General features: G+C 46.4%; 1 protein-coding gene across 5 annotated transcripts in view; it reads right to left on the bottom strand.

Moving 5' to 3' along the window:
• Positions 1–1629: 1629 nt before the first annotated feature.
• The window catches only part of mtss1 (MTSS I-BAR domain containing 1), a 48417-nt gene continuing 34226 nt past the window's right edge, over positions 1630–15820 (bottom strand). For 2 of the 5 annotated variants that reach the window (XM_078947798.1, XM_078947801.1), the window contains 9 exons: positions 12955–13112; positions 11943–12050; positions 11237–11334; positions 10925–11000; positions 9540–9710; positions 6269–6391; positions 6037–6187; positions 5834–5860; positions 1630–4618 (listed from right to left, as the gene is read on the bottom strand). In XM_078947798.1, coding sequence (XP_078803924.1) covers positions 3465–4618; positions 5834–5860; positions 6037–6187; positions 6269–6391; positions 9540–9710; positions 10925–11000; positions 11237–11334; positions 11943–12050; positions 12955–13112 — 2066 coding nt within the window. In that variant the 3' untranslated portion in view covers positions 1630–3464. The remainder of the gene's footprint in view (positions 4619–5833; positions 5861–6036; positions 6188–6268; positions 6392–9539; positions 9711–10924; positions 11001–11236; positions 11335–11942; positions 12051–12954; positions 13113–15820) is intronic. The other 3 variants (XM_078947800.1, XM_078947799.1, XM_078947802.1) reach the window with 3 other exon arrangements.

The raw sequence follows: 15820 nt of genomic DNA on the forward strand, positions 1-15820 counted from the left end.
GCTCAGTCTATAGATTTAATTTAAACATTGAAAATCTGTCAAATGAAATGTCAACAACACATCTGCTCTACATAAATCTGAACTTCACTTGATTATTTTATAGCATGTAGAACAACATGTGTAGAAATACCTGGAGGACACAGAGCTGAAGATGGTCTGCTGCAGGCAGGAGGACACGAAAGCAAAAAAAAGAATAAAGAACATTTTTGCTTCAATGTTGTGATCTTCCTGTTAGGAGAACCTGCAGGAACAGACTGTTGGGTCCAGATCCTCCAGCGTCTCTTTGGGGATTATCACCCAAACTCTGGATCAATTTGATTCCAATTTAAACGAAGGGGATTCAATTATATTACATCAAAAATCAATTTGGTTTGTTTACAAAACGCTTATTAATTTAAACAGAGCATAGGGGGAACTTTTATTTACAAAAGTGTTAAATTTTATATATTAAAAATTTATTTTTAATCCAAAACATACAATAATTAACTTTATTTAAAAAAATGTATCTTTGGATTCATTGTGTCAAATGTTTTTTTCAAATTGAAGATTTGTTTAATTTGGCAAACTATGACGGTCATAATAATCCCTGAAGAGATTTCAGGATGACTCGGCAGAATTTAAGGATGACTCGGCAGAATTTCAGGATGACTCGGCAGAATTTAAGGATGACTCGGCAGACGTTCCTGTTAGTGAAGCATCAGGAAATCACATTTCAGATCTTCACATCCTCACTGAAGAACTCTACTAAAACAAGTCCATACGATTATTTTTAATCTGATTTTAAATATTTTAAACCAGTTTAATCCACGAATTGTGCCTTTTTTATTTTGAGGGAGTTTTACTTTAACAAGTTTAAGATAAAAGGGAATATTTGTTGATTGTGTTTTAAAAATCTAGTTAGTGAACAATTTTTAATTATTAAATCGAAGCAAATCATAACCAACATTTAGCTTTGAGTTTAACCTAAACATCAATTTAAAAAAAATTCTGTTCAACGTTTGAAAGTTTCTGTGGTTCCGTATTAATTTATTTAAAAAAGTATATCTGTTCATTTCTCTACTTTGGTTAAAATAAGCAAAAACAAATAGTAAAAAACACAATTTGACCTCATTTAAACTAAACTGAAAAATTATAGTAAAATATTTATTTTAACCAGAATTGTCCAGCAGTGGAAAACGTAGCGCTGTGGGGCCCCCAGGACCAGTGTGGGGCCCCCCAGGACCAGTGTGGGGCCCCCCAGGACCAGTGTGGGCCCCCCCAGGACCAGTGTGGGCCCCCCCAGGACCAGTGTGGGCCCCCCAGGACCAGTGTGGGGCCCCCAGGAGCACAGTAACACGGGGCCATCTGCAGCCATTGTATTCATCTTTTTTTTTAACCACCACCTGCCAATCAAATGACTTCTTCACTGGTCCAATTGTAGTTTATGTATATTTTTTTTCTTGGATAAAAACATTGAATTTATTGAATGTGTTGATTTGTTCCTCAAGCACTTTGTGAAAAGAACAAATGAGGATCTTCAGTCTGAAGCTAAAGCTAACGGCTTCGTTAGAAACACTTTCACACTCTGGACTAATATTGTGGGGAAAAAAACTTGAAGCTTCAATAAAGACCAAGAAATGACAAAACACGTCCAGATTCCTCCTCATTTTTATGGCGGATCACAGAGGACGTCCCTGGTGGACTTCAGGTCTTCAAACATCACCAAGTTTTTTCCTCAAAGCTTCTACAAAAATATCAGCGATGGCAGAAACATCACAGATCAACACAAAAATACAATCAGAGGAAGAGTTCGTACATTTTCATAAAAAGATTTGGATCCGTGGCAGGAAAAGAAGAACCGCAGCTGCAGGGGGGCTTCAGGGTCGCAGCCTCTCAAAGTCCAGAGAAGGTTCAGGACCGGACTGAAGGCTCTGCTGTCGCCCGCTGAGCCCGGAGACCTTTGTTCCCTCAGCACTGCATTTCCCAGCATCCAGCTGGACCCTCATCCAGAGGAGACCCTGAACTCGTCTTCATCCAGTCAAAGTCATTATTATGAATCCAGCCGTTGGGACTTTTCCAGCATCAGCAGCTTCTTCTGCTTCAAACAATAAATAATAAAAGCGACAGAAGGTCTTAAATGGAAAACAAATGACTTTTTTTTCTTCCTCGCTGTGGAGAGAAGATCAGCACAGAGCAGCTCCATCCATTCAGGAGGGCAGCAGGGGTGACCTTTGACCCTTTAAGGTCCTCTCCAGTCAAGTCCGGATGATGAAAAAGGCTGACCCAGTCAGTAAAACAAACAGACTTCATGAGGGAATGTTTGAAACTGGATCTAAACATTTCAGCAGCTCAGATCAGGATCTAAACTAGAACCCGCTACTTGACCCGATCCAGTCCACTGAACATGAATCCGGTTCCTCAAAGAGGAAGTCTGACCGTCTGCAGAACGGATGGAGATGAATACGAGAACGGAAAAGGGATCCATTCTTTTAAAACGTGTTGCAAAATGGATCCATATAAACCTTTAACAAATGTTTTTCTGGGCTATAAAGGGGAACTTTCTGTACCGTATAAAAGGAAAATGTTTGAACTCACAGCCCTAAAAACAGAAGCGATGCAGACGGAGCTACTCAGACCGCCAGCTCATTTATTCATCCTAAAACAAAGTTCAAGTTAAAAGCAAACGCAGATATCTCTAAAGTCAACGTGAAATGCTGCCCTCTGGTGGCAGTAAAGGTCGCAGAGGCCAAAAGCAGCGTCAAATCCAGATCCTGTAATTCCAGGACTGACCACAAGAGGCAGATTGAATGAAAACATCTCTGTTGTGAGCGGCTGCTCACGTGGAGCTCTTCTGGTCCACGGAGGTGTCAGAAAAGTGCCGTTCTCCTCATCCTGTGGACAGAGGCTGAACGTGGCTCTAGAAAACTTAAGAACTCTGTTCCTCACAAATGAACAGAAGCAGAATTCAGAGGGCGAAGGAAAGCACTGAACCGCCTTCAGGTCGCACCGCCGGAGGCTGTTCGACAGCGCTGCTCGACATAGCCAGCTATGCTAGCAGTACTGATCACTTAAACGTTGTCCGTAATCCCGTCTATTCACGGAAAACCCGCCACTTATTTACAGGTGTTAAAGAAAACGCAAAGACGCGCCTATGGGCAGCTCAGAAAACGCGCACGTCGAGTCACACGGAGCACAATTCAGAAAAGGCCTCCGCCGCCACGGTTCAACCATGACAGAGGAGATCACTGCAGAGCCCCGCCCTCCTGAGACGCAGGCGGGAAAGCAGAGCAAACACCCCCCAGCCTGAAGCGCGTCTGGGACTCGACAGCTCCCGGTCTTTCAGAGACGCCTCGTCATGAAACGGAGACCCGAGAGCGAAGAGCAGAGCGCCGCCGAGGCCAAGACGGCGTTTTATAAAAGAGTCCGTGGGTGCAAACGTCCATCGTAGGGTTTCTGTGCTGCCGGTCAAAACTCGACCCCCCGCTTCAGTTGTGATTGGCTGGAGCAGGCAGAAGGGGGGCGGAGCGATCGTTGGTGATGGTCCTTCTGAGCGTCACTCTCCGGATCAGCGTGAGCATGTCCCCTCCTCCCCCCGCCTGCTCCGGAATCTGGTCCTGGCCAAGGGGAGGGGGCTGATGGTTGGTGCCGTGGTCCAGGGCGGTGGGGGCCTCTTCCTGGGGGGTGGGGGCCTGGAGCTGCTCCTGAAACAGCTTCCGTTTTTCTAGAGGGTCCAGGCTCTGTTGTTGCAGCTGTGTCTGCATCAACTGTGGTTGCTGCAACTGTGGTTGCTGCTGCTGCAGGTGTGGCTGTTGTGAATACTGCAGCTGCTGCAAGTATTGCTGCTGCTGCAGCTGTTGCTGCAGGTATTGCTGCTGTGGCGGATGTTGCCCCAGATGTTGCTGCTGCTGCAGGTATTGTTGTTGCTCCAGATGTTGCTGCTGCTGCAGGTATTGCTGCTGCTGCAGATGCTGCTGCTGCTGCGATCTCTCCGCCTGAAGTTGACGTTGCTGTTGTTGAAACTGCTGCTGGCTGTGCAGCTCTGCTTGAGCGCGTTGCTGCTGCTGCTGTCGTTGGAAATGTTGCCGCTGCTGCTGCTGCCTGTGGTTGCCGCCCTCTCCAGGCACGGTGGGCACCGGCACCGGGATGGGCATCTGTCCTGGGATGAACTGATAGTAGGGAGAGGAGGAGGGCAGCGCACTGAGACTCTGAGTGGAGGTGCAGAGTTTGCTGTGGCCGAACCCGCCCAGTCCTCCAGGAAGCGGAGCCACAAAGACATTCTCGTCGCTGCCACCGTTGCCCTCCTGGGCTTTCAGGGGGATCTGGGGCGTGCTGATGGGGATGGGAACGCCGCCGCTGATTGTGCCTCTGCGGAATGCCGCTTTGGAGGTGGGCTTGCGCCTGATGGTGGCGGTGTTGGGCTGCAGGTTGCGGGAGACGCCGCCCATGTCGGCCTCGGCCAATAAGCTGACCGTCGAGGCGGGACGTTTGGACTGGACGAAATCCCTGTACTGGACTCTGAGGTCGGAGTTCCGTGGGATGGTGGAGGACTTGTCAAAGTCGGACTGGTTGATGGCGTGAGACAGCTGATGCAAGGAGATGGAGTCGGCGTCGCCATGGAGAGAGATGGACTCGTAGTCAACTGCAGGAAAACAGCAGGAGGTTAGTGTTTCAGCCGTCAGAGGGAAACCATTTCATGGAGAATCGCCGTTTATGTAGAGGGCAGTGAACGCATCACTAGAAACTCCTCTGACCAGATCCAAACTAACCAGAATAAACCATCAGACTCTCATGGCACCCTAGGAATTCTATGACATTTACTTCACAGGTTAATGTCAGATTTGGTTCAATCAAATATTAATTCATTTGTCAAGTTTCTACTTCAAAACATGTTTTTTTTTCTTGCAGCTGCAGCAAGTGGTTTAAACAAAACAATAAAAGTTGATCTTTCTAATAATTTTTTTTACATGTACGTTTTATGTTACTCATTTTAAAAAGAATAAAGAACAATATCTAAATATCCTAACGCATATTTTTAACCATTAGCAAAAGAAAATTAAACCCATGAGTGGTTATGGCAGCCGTTTCACAAGGTCAAAGGTCATCGAAACGTTGTTGTGGTCGTAAACTCAACCATGTGGCGTGTTTGTGAAAGATCGCTTGAACAAAAGTTTTCTTCTCCCATATTGTGGAAAAATGTCCAAAAAAATTGGCCAATTTTACAATAAGTGGCGGGCAAGCCTGTAGGGCCTGTGGCCATCCCATAATAATAGTGATTTCAAAGCTTCTTTCGGACATCCCCGACATTTGTGTTTTGGTTTCATCAGTGACGTTTGACATACTTTACTTATGGCCCCTTTCATCGATTTGATGGTTTTTCCCGCAGTGATGTCACCATTTCTTTTCTTTTTTGTTTTTTTTTTTTTGGAGGGGGGGGGGGGGGGGGGGCTATGTCATTCATTTTTTACAGAGTTCTGAGTGTGAAAAGCAGGAAAGAAGAATTGTGAATATGAATGGAAAAAGCGTGAGACTTTTATTTACTGTTTTTTTTCTCTGTAACACAAAAGTCTCTGAAAATATAAAATAAATAAGAATTTGATCTAAAAATGCATTTTTAAACCTTCATAGTAGCAGGTTTAAAGGTTTTTCCAGATGACGACCTTTAAACCTCTACTATGATGGAATCTACCTGGATGAATGAGTCTTCATTGACATCATCAGACCTTCACTTTTGGGAGAACTACATTTCACTTGCTCTGCAGCAGAGTTCAGACCAGTTTCCAAACTAGAATCTAACTTTGAAAATGGTGTCCGGTCCAGATTGGATGAGATGCAAACGGGACAGGAAGAGACCTACCATAGTGGGGAGGGTCTCTCCTGAGAGCTGGAAGAGAAGGAAGGAAGAAAAACTATTGACAGAGTTTGTGAGACGGAGAAACTGAAGAAACCGACCCATCGTGGACTACCGGTCATTTCTGACCCAGCATGCGTTGTGCAGACGTGTCTGCGCATGCGTGTCTGCAGGTCTGTACCCTCGAGCATCTGCGAGCGGGCGCTCACCGTGAGAGTGGATGGTGTCCTCCGAGCAGGACGGCGTGGTGGTCTGCGTGCTGTAACCGCTGGAGCAGTGCAGCGAGTCCCGGCTGCTCCGAGGGGCGTCGGAGTTCAGCGCTCCCAGCGTCAAGGCCAGCTGATCCCGGGCCGAGCAGGACTGATGGAGACAGCGCCGGTTCAGATCCGGTCCGGTGCGTTCCGAATGACTTTTCAGAATGTGGGTGTGGCGGCGAGTTACCTTCCCAGACGCCGACATGGCGCGGGCTCTTTCTCCAGGCAGCGCGTAGCTGTTGTGTGCGGGGGGCAGCAGTCCGTTCTCGGGCCCCCCCGGTCCCATCTGATTGGTGGACGCCACGGCTTCCTGCCACAGACAAACGGAGTGGATCAAACAACCATGGGTTCTATCAATGTTCACCTGGAACGTCAACCTGGAACGGCGAGAAGGGAACGTTCTGATCCACCATCAAAAACAAACTGACATTGGCGCCAGCTCTCCACGCAAAGGCATGGAAAACACCGGCAAAGGTCGACAGGATGGGAGGTGAATGTCCCACATTTCTTTGTTCGAATGTTGGGATCATGTCCCTAGATGAGAAACCAGCTCAGTGGCCTTGTGGAAGAGTGACCGCCCTGTGACTGGAAGGGCACAAGTTCAAATCCAGGCCAGGTTATACCAAATACAGATACTGGGACTTTAACTTTTTAACTTTAGCGGACCCTCCTGTCATTTGCCTCCTCCTGACGCCATGTTCGTCACCCTTTCATGTTTCAGATCATCCAGGGATCATCTCTGGAAGACAGCTGCCATCCACACGTAGAGAAAACTACCGACGTTCAGATCAGAGAGCTGCGGAGCGCCTCAGTTCAGGTGAGGGTTCAAAACCTCGCCTGCAAACAGAGATGACCTTTCAGGGAGGTGTGCGTCCCGCTGATCTGCTGCATGAGAGAGAGGGCATTTCAGGAAAACAAACAAACATGGTGGGGGTAGTGTGGGGGTACGAGCTGCCTCTGATTTCTGCCCTGCCTGCGTTTAAAAACAGCCCTTTTTGACATCTTGATGACCTGAAACGCGTCCGTGCGAAAAAAAAAAAGGCAGGAAAACACGTCCACAGCGACGTTTTACCGCCCTGAGTGTCATTTCCTCGCGGTTCCGCTCAGGGGGGTATTCCAGGAAGCATGTTTAAACTAGCCTGACTTTGAGCCTGAACTCTGGCTGAAATCCGCCTGAACTTGCTTACTCTGGGTATGTCGGTTCCAAAAGACCGGATATGAGTTGGCGTAATTACGCTCGACTTGGTAACCCTGGGTTAACGCACGGTACATAAAGACATTCTCAATAGATCGCCGATTTCTGGAGTCACCATGGAAACGCGTGGAGAAAAAAAAAAGAAAAAGCTGTACTTAAGTGAGACGGAGTCTGAGATTTTAATGACAGCGGAAAAAAATTACAAGTCCATCAAAAAAGTAACATGGCTGAAAAATAATTTAAATAATTTAGTTAAATTAATTCAAACTCAATAATTGTTTATATAACTCAAATTGACGTATTTATGGCGTATACTTATATGGTAAATGGCGTATACTTATATAGCGCCTTTCTTCCTACAAGGACAAAGCGCTTTACAGTCACAGACCCATTCACCCAGTCACACACACATTCACTCACACATTCATACACTGGTGGCGGCTCCGCTGCCAAACACAGGCGCCCGCCTACCACCAGAGGCAAGGTGGGGTTCAGTGTCTTGCCCAAGGACACTTCGACTCATGGGTGTGCAAGGCGGGAATCGAACCTGCAATCTTACGATCATGGGTCGACCGCCCTACCGCTGCACCACGGCCGCCCCATTTATCTAACTAAATGACACATTACTCCTTTAATCTTTTTTCCATCTTAATTACTTATATTTCTTGAACTTTCATATGTCTAAGTTTGAGCCGGCAGATATGCTCATTTTTATAACAATAAAAAGAACGGAAAAAAATGCACAGAGTGCAAAAATTCATTAAAGAATATTCCGTCACTATCATAACATGTTCTGGTGGTAGGGGTGCTATATAAACTCATCATCCTCTCCCTTACTCTCACTCATGGTGCAGAGACGTAAGCATAGTAGGACAAAATAGCTCGGCTAAACACGGTGAAACACAGTAAAACAGCTATACAACTAAACATATTTTGTAAAAAACCCACACTTAAACCCAAATCCGTCCAGACAGGCAAACGGAATGATATCCCAGAATCCCTTGCGGTGCCGATCTAACGGCAGCACCAAAGTTACACCTACTTAATTGAATTAATTTGAACGAAAGGAAAATAATTGTCTGAAAACTATGTGTTATTTTTAAGGTGACCTAACAAAAAAAATGATTTATCTTAACTGAAGCAAATAATTACCTTAGATCAAAGTAAAAAAGTTTATCTTTCCAACATCCATATGTGGTCCTATCACCCTCTCATGGTGGAAAAAGTATTATCTGAGCTTCTTCATCCACTAAATCATCTTCAAATGGACACGCCATGCTGCTTCACCTCTCTGTAAACAAACTAAGCTTCAACTAAACCTGCTCCAGACCAGGTTATGTTCAGAGCATGAGTTGCCATGGTAACTTGACCTACCCTGAAACATACCTCCATTTCTGGAACCAAATGCTGAGGTTATCAACTTCCTTAGCCTCAAACTTATCGTGGGAGCTAGCATAACCTGCTTTCTGGAATACCCCCCAGGTTTCAGGATGACAAACATAAACTGTCATCATCGGGAGCTCCTCGCTGAAGAAGCACCAGCAGTCAGGGTCTGCGCACAGACACCAGGCTCCTTTCTTTACGGCGAACAGTTTCTTTGTCTCTCCAGGCTACGCAAACATGCACACGGAAACACGCACACACATGCACACAAACACCGCCTTTCTCCTCCTCCTTTTTAGTCTGAAACAAACCATCTGCAGACAAAAACCAAAAGGAATGAGAGAAAAAAGGAAAAGAGGTTACAAGGAATGCAAAGGTCAGAGGTCCACTTCCCAGCTGGCTGCCCTAGCCCCCCTCTTTGTGGCGTTTGGGGCGTCAGACCCCAGGCCTGGGGGGCCGGCATCCTGCTGAAATCCTGCCTCATCTGCTGCTGGTTACCTGGATCAGGTGTGTTCAGGCAGTGAGGAGCTTCATGGCAGGATGGTTGGAAAACATGCGTGTTTTTTGGACACAGACCACCCCGAGGCCTGGAGTTTGATGCCTGAGCTTTATAGAAACGTGTCGTCTGAATGCTAATGTGAGGGAAGAAGAAAAACGACGGTGCATGAAGACAGTCATAGGGATAAAATGTGGGGGGGAAACACGGCGACAATTTACCAAAACTTGAGGATTGGTGTGATTTTGGATTTTTTTATGGGATGAAACAGACAGTCGGTTAGGGAGCCTGAGGAGTCGGATGAGCCACGTTCAGAGTGATGGGACACCAAACACGGACAGGACTCGGGTTGCGACGGCGGAAGGAGTAATAATCGTTTCTCACAGAGGTCACGTCCCTGCGGCTAACGCGGCGGCTCTGAGACGGACGGTGGCCATGGCCAGCTGCAGAGCGACCACGGCTGCCCGGGCGACCCAGGCGAGACGGGGAGTTCCCTTCGCTGAGGGACCGCCCACTTTCATCACAGCCGTACAGCAGATAGGGGGAAGAAGGGCGCTGCACACAGGAGAAGGTCAGAGCGGCGTGGTGGTTACGTGAGGATTAATGGCCGACGGATGCACACTTTGTCTGCCATCTGCCATGAATACTCCAACAGAGTGGCCAACCTGCTGCTGGAACGGGGCTTCAGGGAGGGGGGGTGGTGGCCCTTTTCATGGAGAACAGGGCACAGTATGTGGGTCTGTGGTTGGGCATTGCTTAAACTATGGTCACTTACAAAAGAAATAAATATTCAACCACCTTTTAGTCATTTATTCTAGCTTTTTTTTTGTTTGGATCAAATTTCACAAAAAAGCAGACTATGGTTGCGTCTGAATTCCTTTCCTGCTCACTCCGTAATGCGCTAAATAGTGCGTTTGCCATTTTGTAGTGCTGTCCAAATCTATAATTCCAAAATCCAGTGTGCATCGATGCTCCACAGATCACCGAATATAGACCACAATGCATTGCTTCGGAACAATTTTTACCAAAAACATTTTTTTAAGTGTATTTTTTTAATAAACAATCATCGTTTTTACCTTCAGAAGACGGTAGACTCATTAATAATCGCTGCAAAACGCTCCTATCAATTAAATTCTAACTTCGTCAAATCGATGATGTTATTTCGGCCGATATAACGGCGAAAGGATTTTTCTAACACCCCTTAGTGTTGCGGCTCCCTGTGCTTTCATTTCTGTTGGAAACTGATCCAATTGCCTCTTTGAGTGGTAAAGGTGGCCGAGACTCATAAAAGCTGCAGACAATGGACTGTATAGGAGAACTGGACTGAGTGGCGTTCTAAACAGGAAGTAACCGGTGGCTCCCGTAGACTTCTGTAGAGAAACAGCCATGAGCCAGTCGTTCTGTTGGTCAGATCCAACGTTTCAAACTAGATTAAAAGCCCAGAAAAAAAATAATGAAGGACTCCAGCAAACCCCCTTCCTCAGGCAGGAGACCGAGGAGCGTCTACATGTCATCCCTGAGCCGTCACGGGTCCAACATCCTCACCAGCTCGCCCATATTTTGTCAGCAAACATCCCAAACACAGCTCAGATTTGAATTCATTAGCTCTATTCTCATTTGATTCAGCTTTTTTTGTTAAATAAACCCCAATTCACCTCAAACATGTGAAAATGAGCTGGAAGTCATTGAAAGAAAAAGCCAGTAAACGGAGTTAACCTGCAGCAGAATGATCGTTATGAAGCAGAAGCTTGAACACGTGTTCATGTTACCTGAAGGTGAAGTCCATCCACAGCGCAGCTGATGGAGTCCAGCGAGGGAACGTGTCTCACTGATCCAGACTGATAGCTGCCAGGAAGGAGGTGCAGAAAACATCATCTACCCGTCTTCCCTCTGTTCCCCAAATGTGTTCAAATGACTTTCAATGTTTTGACTGATGAGAATGACAGCTGCATGCAGAACATCTAGCATCCCTCATTCAACATCCATCTGAGCTACATTTAACATTCAGGTTTAGACTCTCCATCTGGAGCTAAAGTCTTCTGAGGTGAAGAGTGTGGCGTGTCCGTGTGCTTTGGTGTCACCTGCTGATGCTGCTCTTCCTGGACAGAGTATTGCTGGGAGAAGCAGGCGGCGTTTGGTACACATAGTTGAAATCAGAGCCTTTGAGGTCCAGAATCACCTGAAAAAACAACAAAGAAATTCTGAATAAGATGTTTTTAACAATGAGAGGAAAGGTGTTTGACGTGTCGACACTCTGCAGCATGTCCAGTTTGTAAATCTACAAAAGGAGCCAAGAACCAAAACAGATAAAAACACCTTCGTTTTCATTTAACAAACATCCCAGAAACGTCTCTTTTTTGAGCAGAACTATAAGATTGTGGTGAAAACACAAGGAAGAGTCTGTTGCCCCAAAGGAGAGAAGCTGTGAGGAGTCGGGATGGGCATCTGCTGCCAAACCGGTACTTTTAAACGGTTCCGGTGCCTAAACGGTGCTTAAACCGTTAGCGTAATGAAGCAGCACGACGTTGCCATTTGTAATTCCACTGGAGCTCCACCCACTCTCACAGCCACGCCCATTTGTGTATGAGCCCGCCCACAGTCAGTGGAAAGGTAAACTGATTGGCTAGAATCGTACAGCAAAACTTAATAGAATAGAAGTGATTGACACATCCCAAATGAAGCACCAAAGCGACATCTGCATTCGTATACGGTTTGGACAGTGCCATATCTGTCGGTACCGGTACCGGCTCGGCACAGAGTTTCCCATCCATCCCTGGTGAGCAGTACCTGCTCGCTGGCCGGTGGGAGCTTGTTGGGCTCAGCAGTCATGATGCTCAGATCCTCCAGAATGGTCTGAAGGTGGGTGACCTCGCCCAGCATGTTGATCTCGTGGTCCTGCAACAAACATCAGGAATCAACGCCGTCTCTAAAAGCCGCACACGCCGTGGTGATGCAGGAGAACCGTCCTTTGATCCACAGCAGGGGTCCCCAAATCCAGGCCTCCAGGGCCGGCTTCCTGCTGGTTTTCCAGAAACCTGCCTTACCTGCTGCTGATTACCTGGATCAGGTGTGTTTCGCCAATAAGCAGCTTCAATGGCAGGTTGGTTGGAAACATGTAGGACACCGGCCCCCCAGGCCTGGATTTGGGGACCCCTGATCCAAAGGCTTCCTTCAGATGAATGTGGCATGGGGGTGTCGTCCACAGACACAATGACGGTTTACCCTGGGGTTTGACCTCCCGACCAATAGCTGCTGAATCCAGTGACTTAGTCTTTGAATTGGACTAAAAATCTGCCAGTGGGGCGAGGAGACGTCTTTCCCCAAGAATTATTGTTTCAAACCAGCATTTCTTGTCACTGAGGGACCATGTTGGTTTGGAAAGCAAACCCCAAATTCCAGCAGGATGTTTGAGGTATTTTGTTAGTTTCCTTCATTTAAATGTTGGATAAATACTTCAGTCTTAAATCCCCATAAAAAGGCCCTTTTTCTTTAGGTGGGACATAAGGTCAAACACAGATTAACACTTTGTTACCAGATAAAACACATCGTCATTAAAAAAGGGATTGACTTTCGATGCAGAGCTGCTGGAGAACCACAGCTTTCTTTACAGAAAAACGTCTTCATGGAACTAATGTCGGAATGTTTTTTAAAAAATGCATCACTTTGGTTTTCCTCTGGAACTAAAGAAGATCGTCTGGTGCTCAGGGGGGTGTTTGGGTTTGAACATTTCTATTTGCATCAGGACATCACACACACACACACACACACACACACACACACACACACACACAGCACTTACCAGCACTGGCTTCAGCATGCTGACAAAAGTGCAGTAACGAGCTCGTTCTTCAATCAGAGCTCTGCTCACGGCTCTCTTCTCCGTCTCCTCCAGAACGGCGTAGCGCACGTTGACGTCCTGCAGCGCGTTGTCCAGCTGACAGCGAGCCTCGTCCTTCCCTTCAGAACACACACGGAGGAAACGTTAGCCAACACAACCGGGACACAACCCACAGAAACGACAACATGAAAAAGTTGGACCTGCCTTTTTTTTGAGACTTCAGACTGCACTACCCTGATGCCTCCAGCAGGGGGCAGAACAACATCACTGTGGGCTTCACACATAGAGGAGCCAACAACAGTTGTGTGTCTGTGCAGTGCCAGTGTGTGAAACATGGACAAACTAAAAATACAAAAGAAGACCTTGACGGATTCCTAACAGAGTTTAGATCAGACACTTCAGCTTTTAAAAATCTCAAACTTTTTGAAGTTTTCCTGGTCTGAAGGGGATTTATTCAGCAGCATGTGGACCTAACCAGCCACATCTCATGAGTCAGCCCTGACAGAACACACCACGAACTCTGAAACCCTAAAACCTGCAGCCCTCAGGCATAAACCGCTTTGAACAGCCGACCGGAACGTTCAAGTCTGACTGCATTTCAAAACCAGGAACAAATATCACATCATTCTGGCATCATTTATAGCATTCAACCAATGACTAAGACATCCCAGGATGATTTACCAGAGAGACAAGTCGAACATGTGATGCAAAGAAACCCTGTCCTGGTGAAACGACGGGAGCATTTTCCATCAGGGTCATTAAGGATTTGCACAGATTTAAGTCCAACTCTCCACAGACAGGAGGAAGTTCTGTTTTTATGCCACAGATCTTTCATTCATCTGTAGATAAATGTGTCTCTAGAACTAAAAATGGAGGTGGTCAAAGGACGCGCCGTTACACAGACTGCAGGTTAGTCTGCCTCTCAGCACAAAAACCCTTTCAAAAACAATAAGAAAACTGTTCAGGATGTTTCAACTAAAACTACAGGTCAGAGCAGAAATGATGCCCCGTCTCCTAATAAACATACGACTATGGTAAATGCAGAACTACCACCAACCACTCTGACACCATGACCATGACAGCTGGTGTGACGCAGCCAAGGATCGCCAAAGGCATCAGGCATGAGAAAAGCAAGGCAGGAGGAAGATTTCACTGCGAGGAGCTCATGGAGAGCCCGGTCACGGCGGGAACTTCAACAGCCGCCGACAGACGCTATGAAAAGCTGAACATGTTTTCAAACGTGTCTTCTGGTCCCAAGAATGGGATCTTTTAACCTTTAGTTTAGTTTAGATAAAACACAAAGTTGATAAAGATTCCCCCTTCAGGACTGAACAAAAACCAGATCAGCTCCAAACAAAACTGAAACGAGCGATCAGCTAAAACAAACAAACTTTGACCGAAAGGATCGTCTTCAGTTCAGCTCAAGTCTTTGAGGAGAATCTGCCGCTGGAACCTGTAGCAAAGGCCGTGTTTTCCTAACTGTAGATGGACCTAAAACATTGAAATCATAACATTTAAAGTTATTTTAATGAAAGAAATCCAAAGTTTGAATTAGGATTTCATTGAACTAGGCAGAACATCAGGAACTGTGATGAATGTTGGTGCTGCAGGTAAACTTCCTGAAGTACGATTTACCTTCATGACGCACAGAGACCGACAGCTGATTTCAACATGGCGATGGCCGAGCATCGACGCTTTTACAAACGCCAACATCAACAAAGACCACTTCAGGATGAAGAGGAAATTAAAAACCATACAGCGTCCTAGGCAACCATCCCATAATACTCTAGCACAAAGAACCTTTTCATGGTTTAGTCTTTGCAGCAAAAGGTTTCTGAATCGTGATTCCTTGAAACCATTCAGCTCGGCGTGAATCAAGGGGACTTAAAGCAAACGGACTGAATGTTGCAGCGGTTTATCAAGGCAGATCCGCAGGGCCCAGGGGCCGCGGGGCCGAAGTGCTGAGGGGCCAAATCAAAGGTACAGACCTCCGTTCTGCCAACAAATCAGATTTCCAGCATCAGGAGACATGCTGCCTCATTATTTGATAGAAAACCCGGTTCTGTGTGACTACCAGGTCATTTTTCACCACGGTTCCCACAGAAGACCCCTCCTCCTTTCCACCAGAGACGTGGAATCCAGAGGAAATGGCGAGAAGCCGCTTGGACAGAGCCAGCTTTGTGCCATACAGGTGGATCTGTGCGGCGCAGACCAACAGAAGCTCAGTGTTGTCGTTGGTCTGATGTGGGACCTGAACGGAAACTTAACGGCTTCTACGATACTCTGGCTCCACCCACAGACAGGGAGGAGCTGAAGTCACCTGGAGGTGAAGTGAACTTCCTGTTCACATAACAGAGAAGTTTAGCTCATCTCAAACTTAGACTGTCTTGATTCTTTCTGTGTGAGAACGTCTCTGGTTTGACTGTAAACAAGCCAAACTGAAGGCCTGAGGTCAGCACGACTAATCCAATCCCCGTCTAACAACGTTAGACTCAAACACATGGAACCAAGCAAGTTATTAGGAGAAGAATTCCCTCCGAGCTGCAGCTCCATGCTGAAGGTGGAAGTCATCTCTGCTTCCACACAAGCCGCCGTGATGTAGGAAGACGTTACTCAGAGCAACACAGGCTTCTATTCTCCTGGTTTGATGGAAAAACATCAAACCAGGACTCTGTGCTGCTTCATCGCTAAACCGCGGAAAACACGTCTTTCATGTCAATGACTGCCACAGAAGTAGAACAAATTCTGTTTTTAGAGTAAACTCTAATGACAGAAATTAAGTTTTTGTTTTCTAAAAACTTGACGAGAATCTTTTATTTGACAGTTT

This window comes from Oryzias latipes, chromosome 5, assembly GCF_053564925.1.
Source record: "Oryzias latipes strain Hd-rR chromosome 5, Olatipes_Hd-rR_3.1".
Lineage (NCBI taxonomy): Eukaryota > Metazoa > Chordata > Actinopteri > Beloniformes > Adrianichthyidae > Oryzias > Oryzias latipes.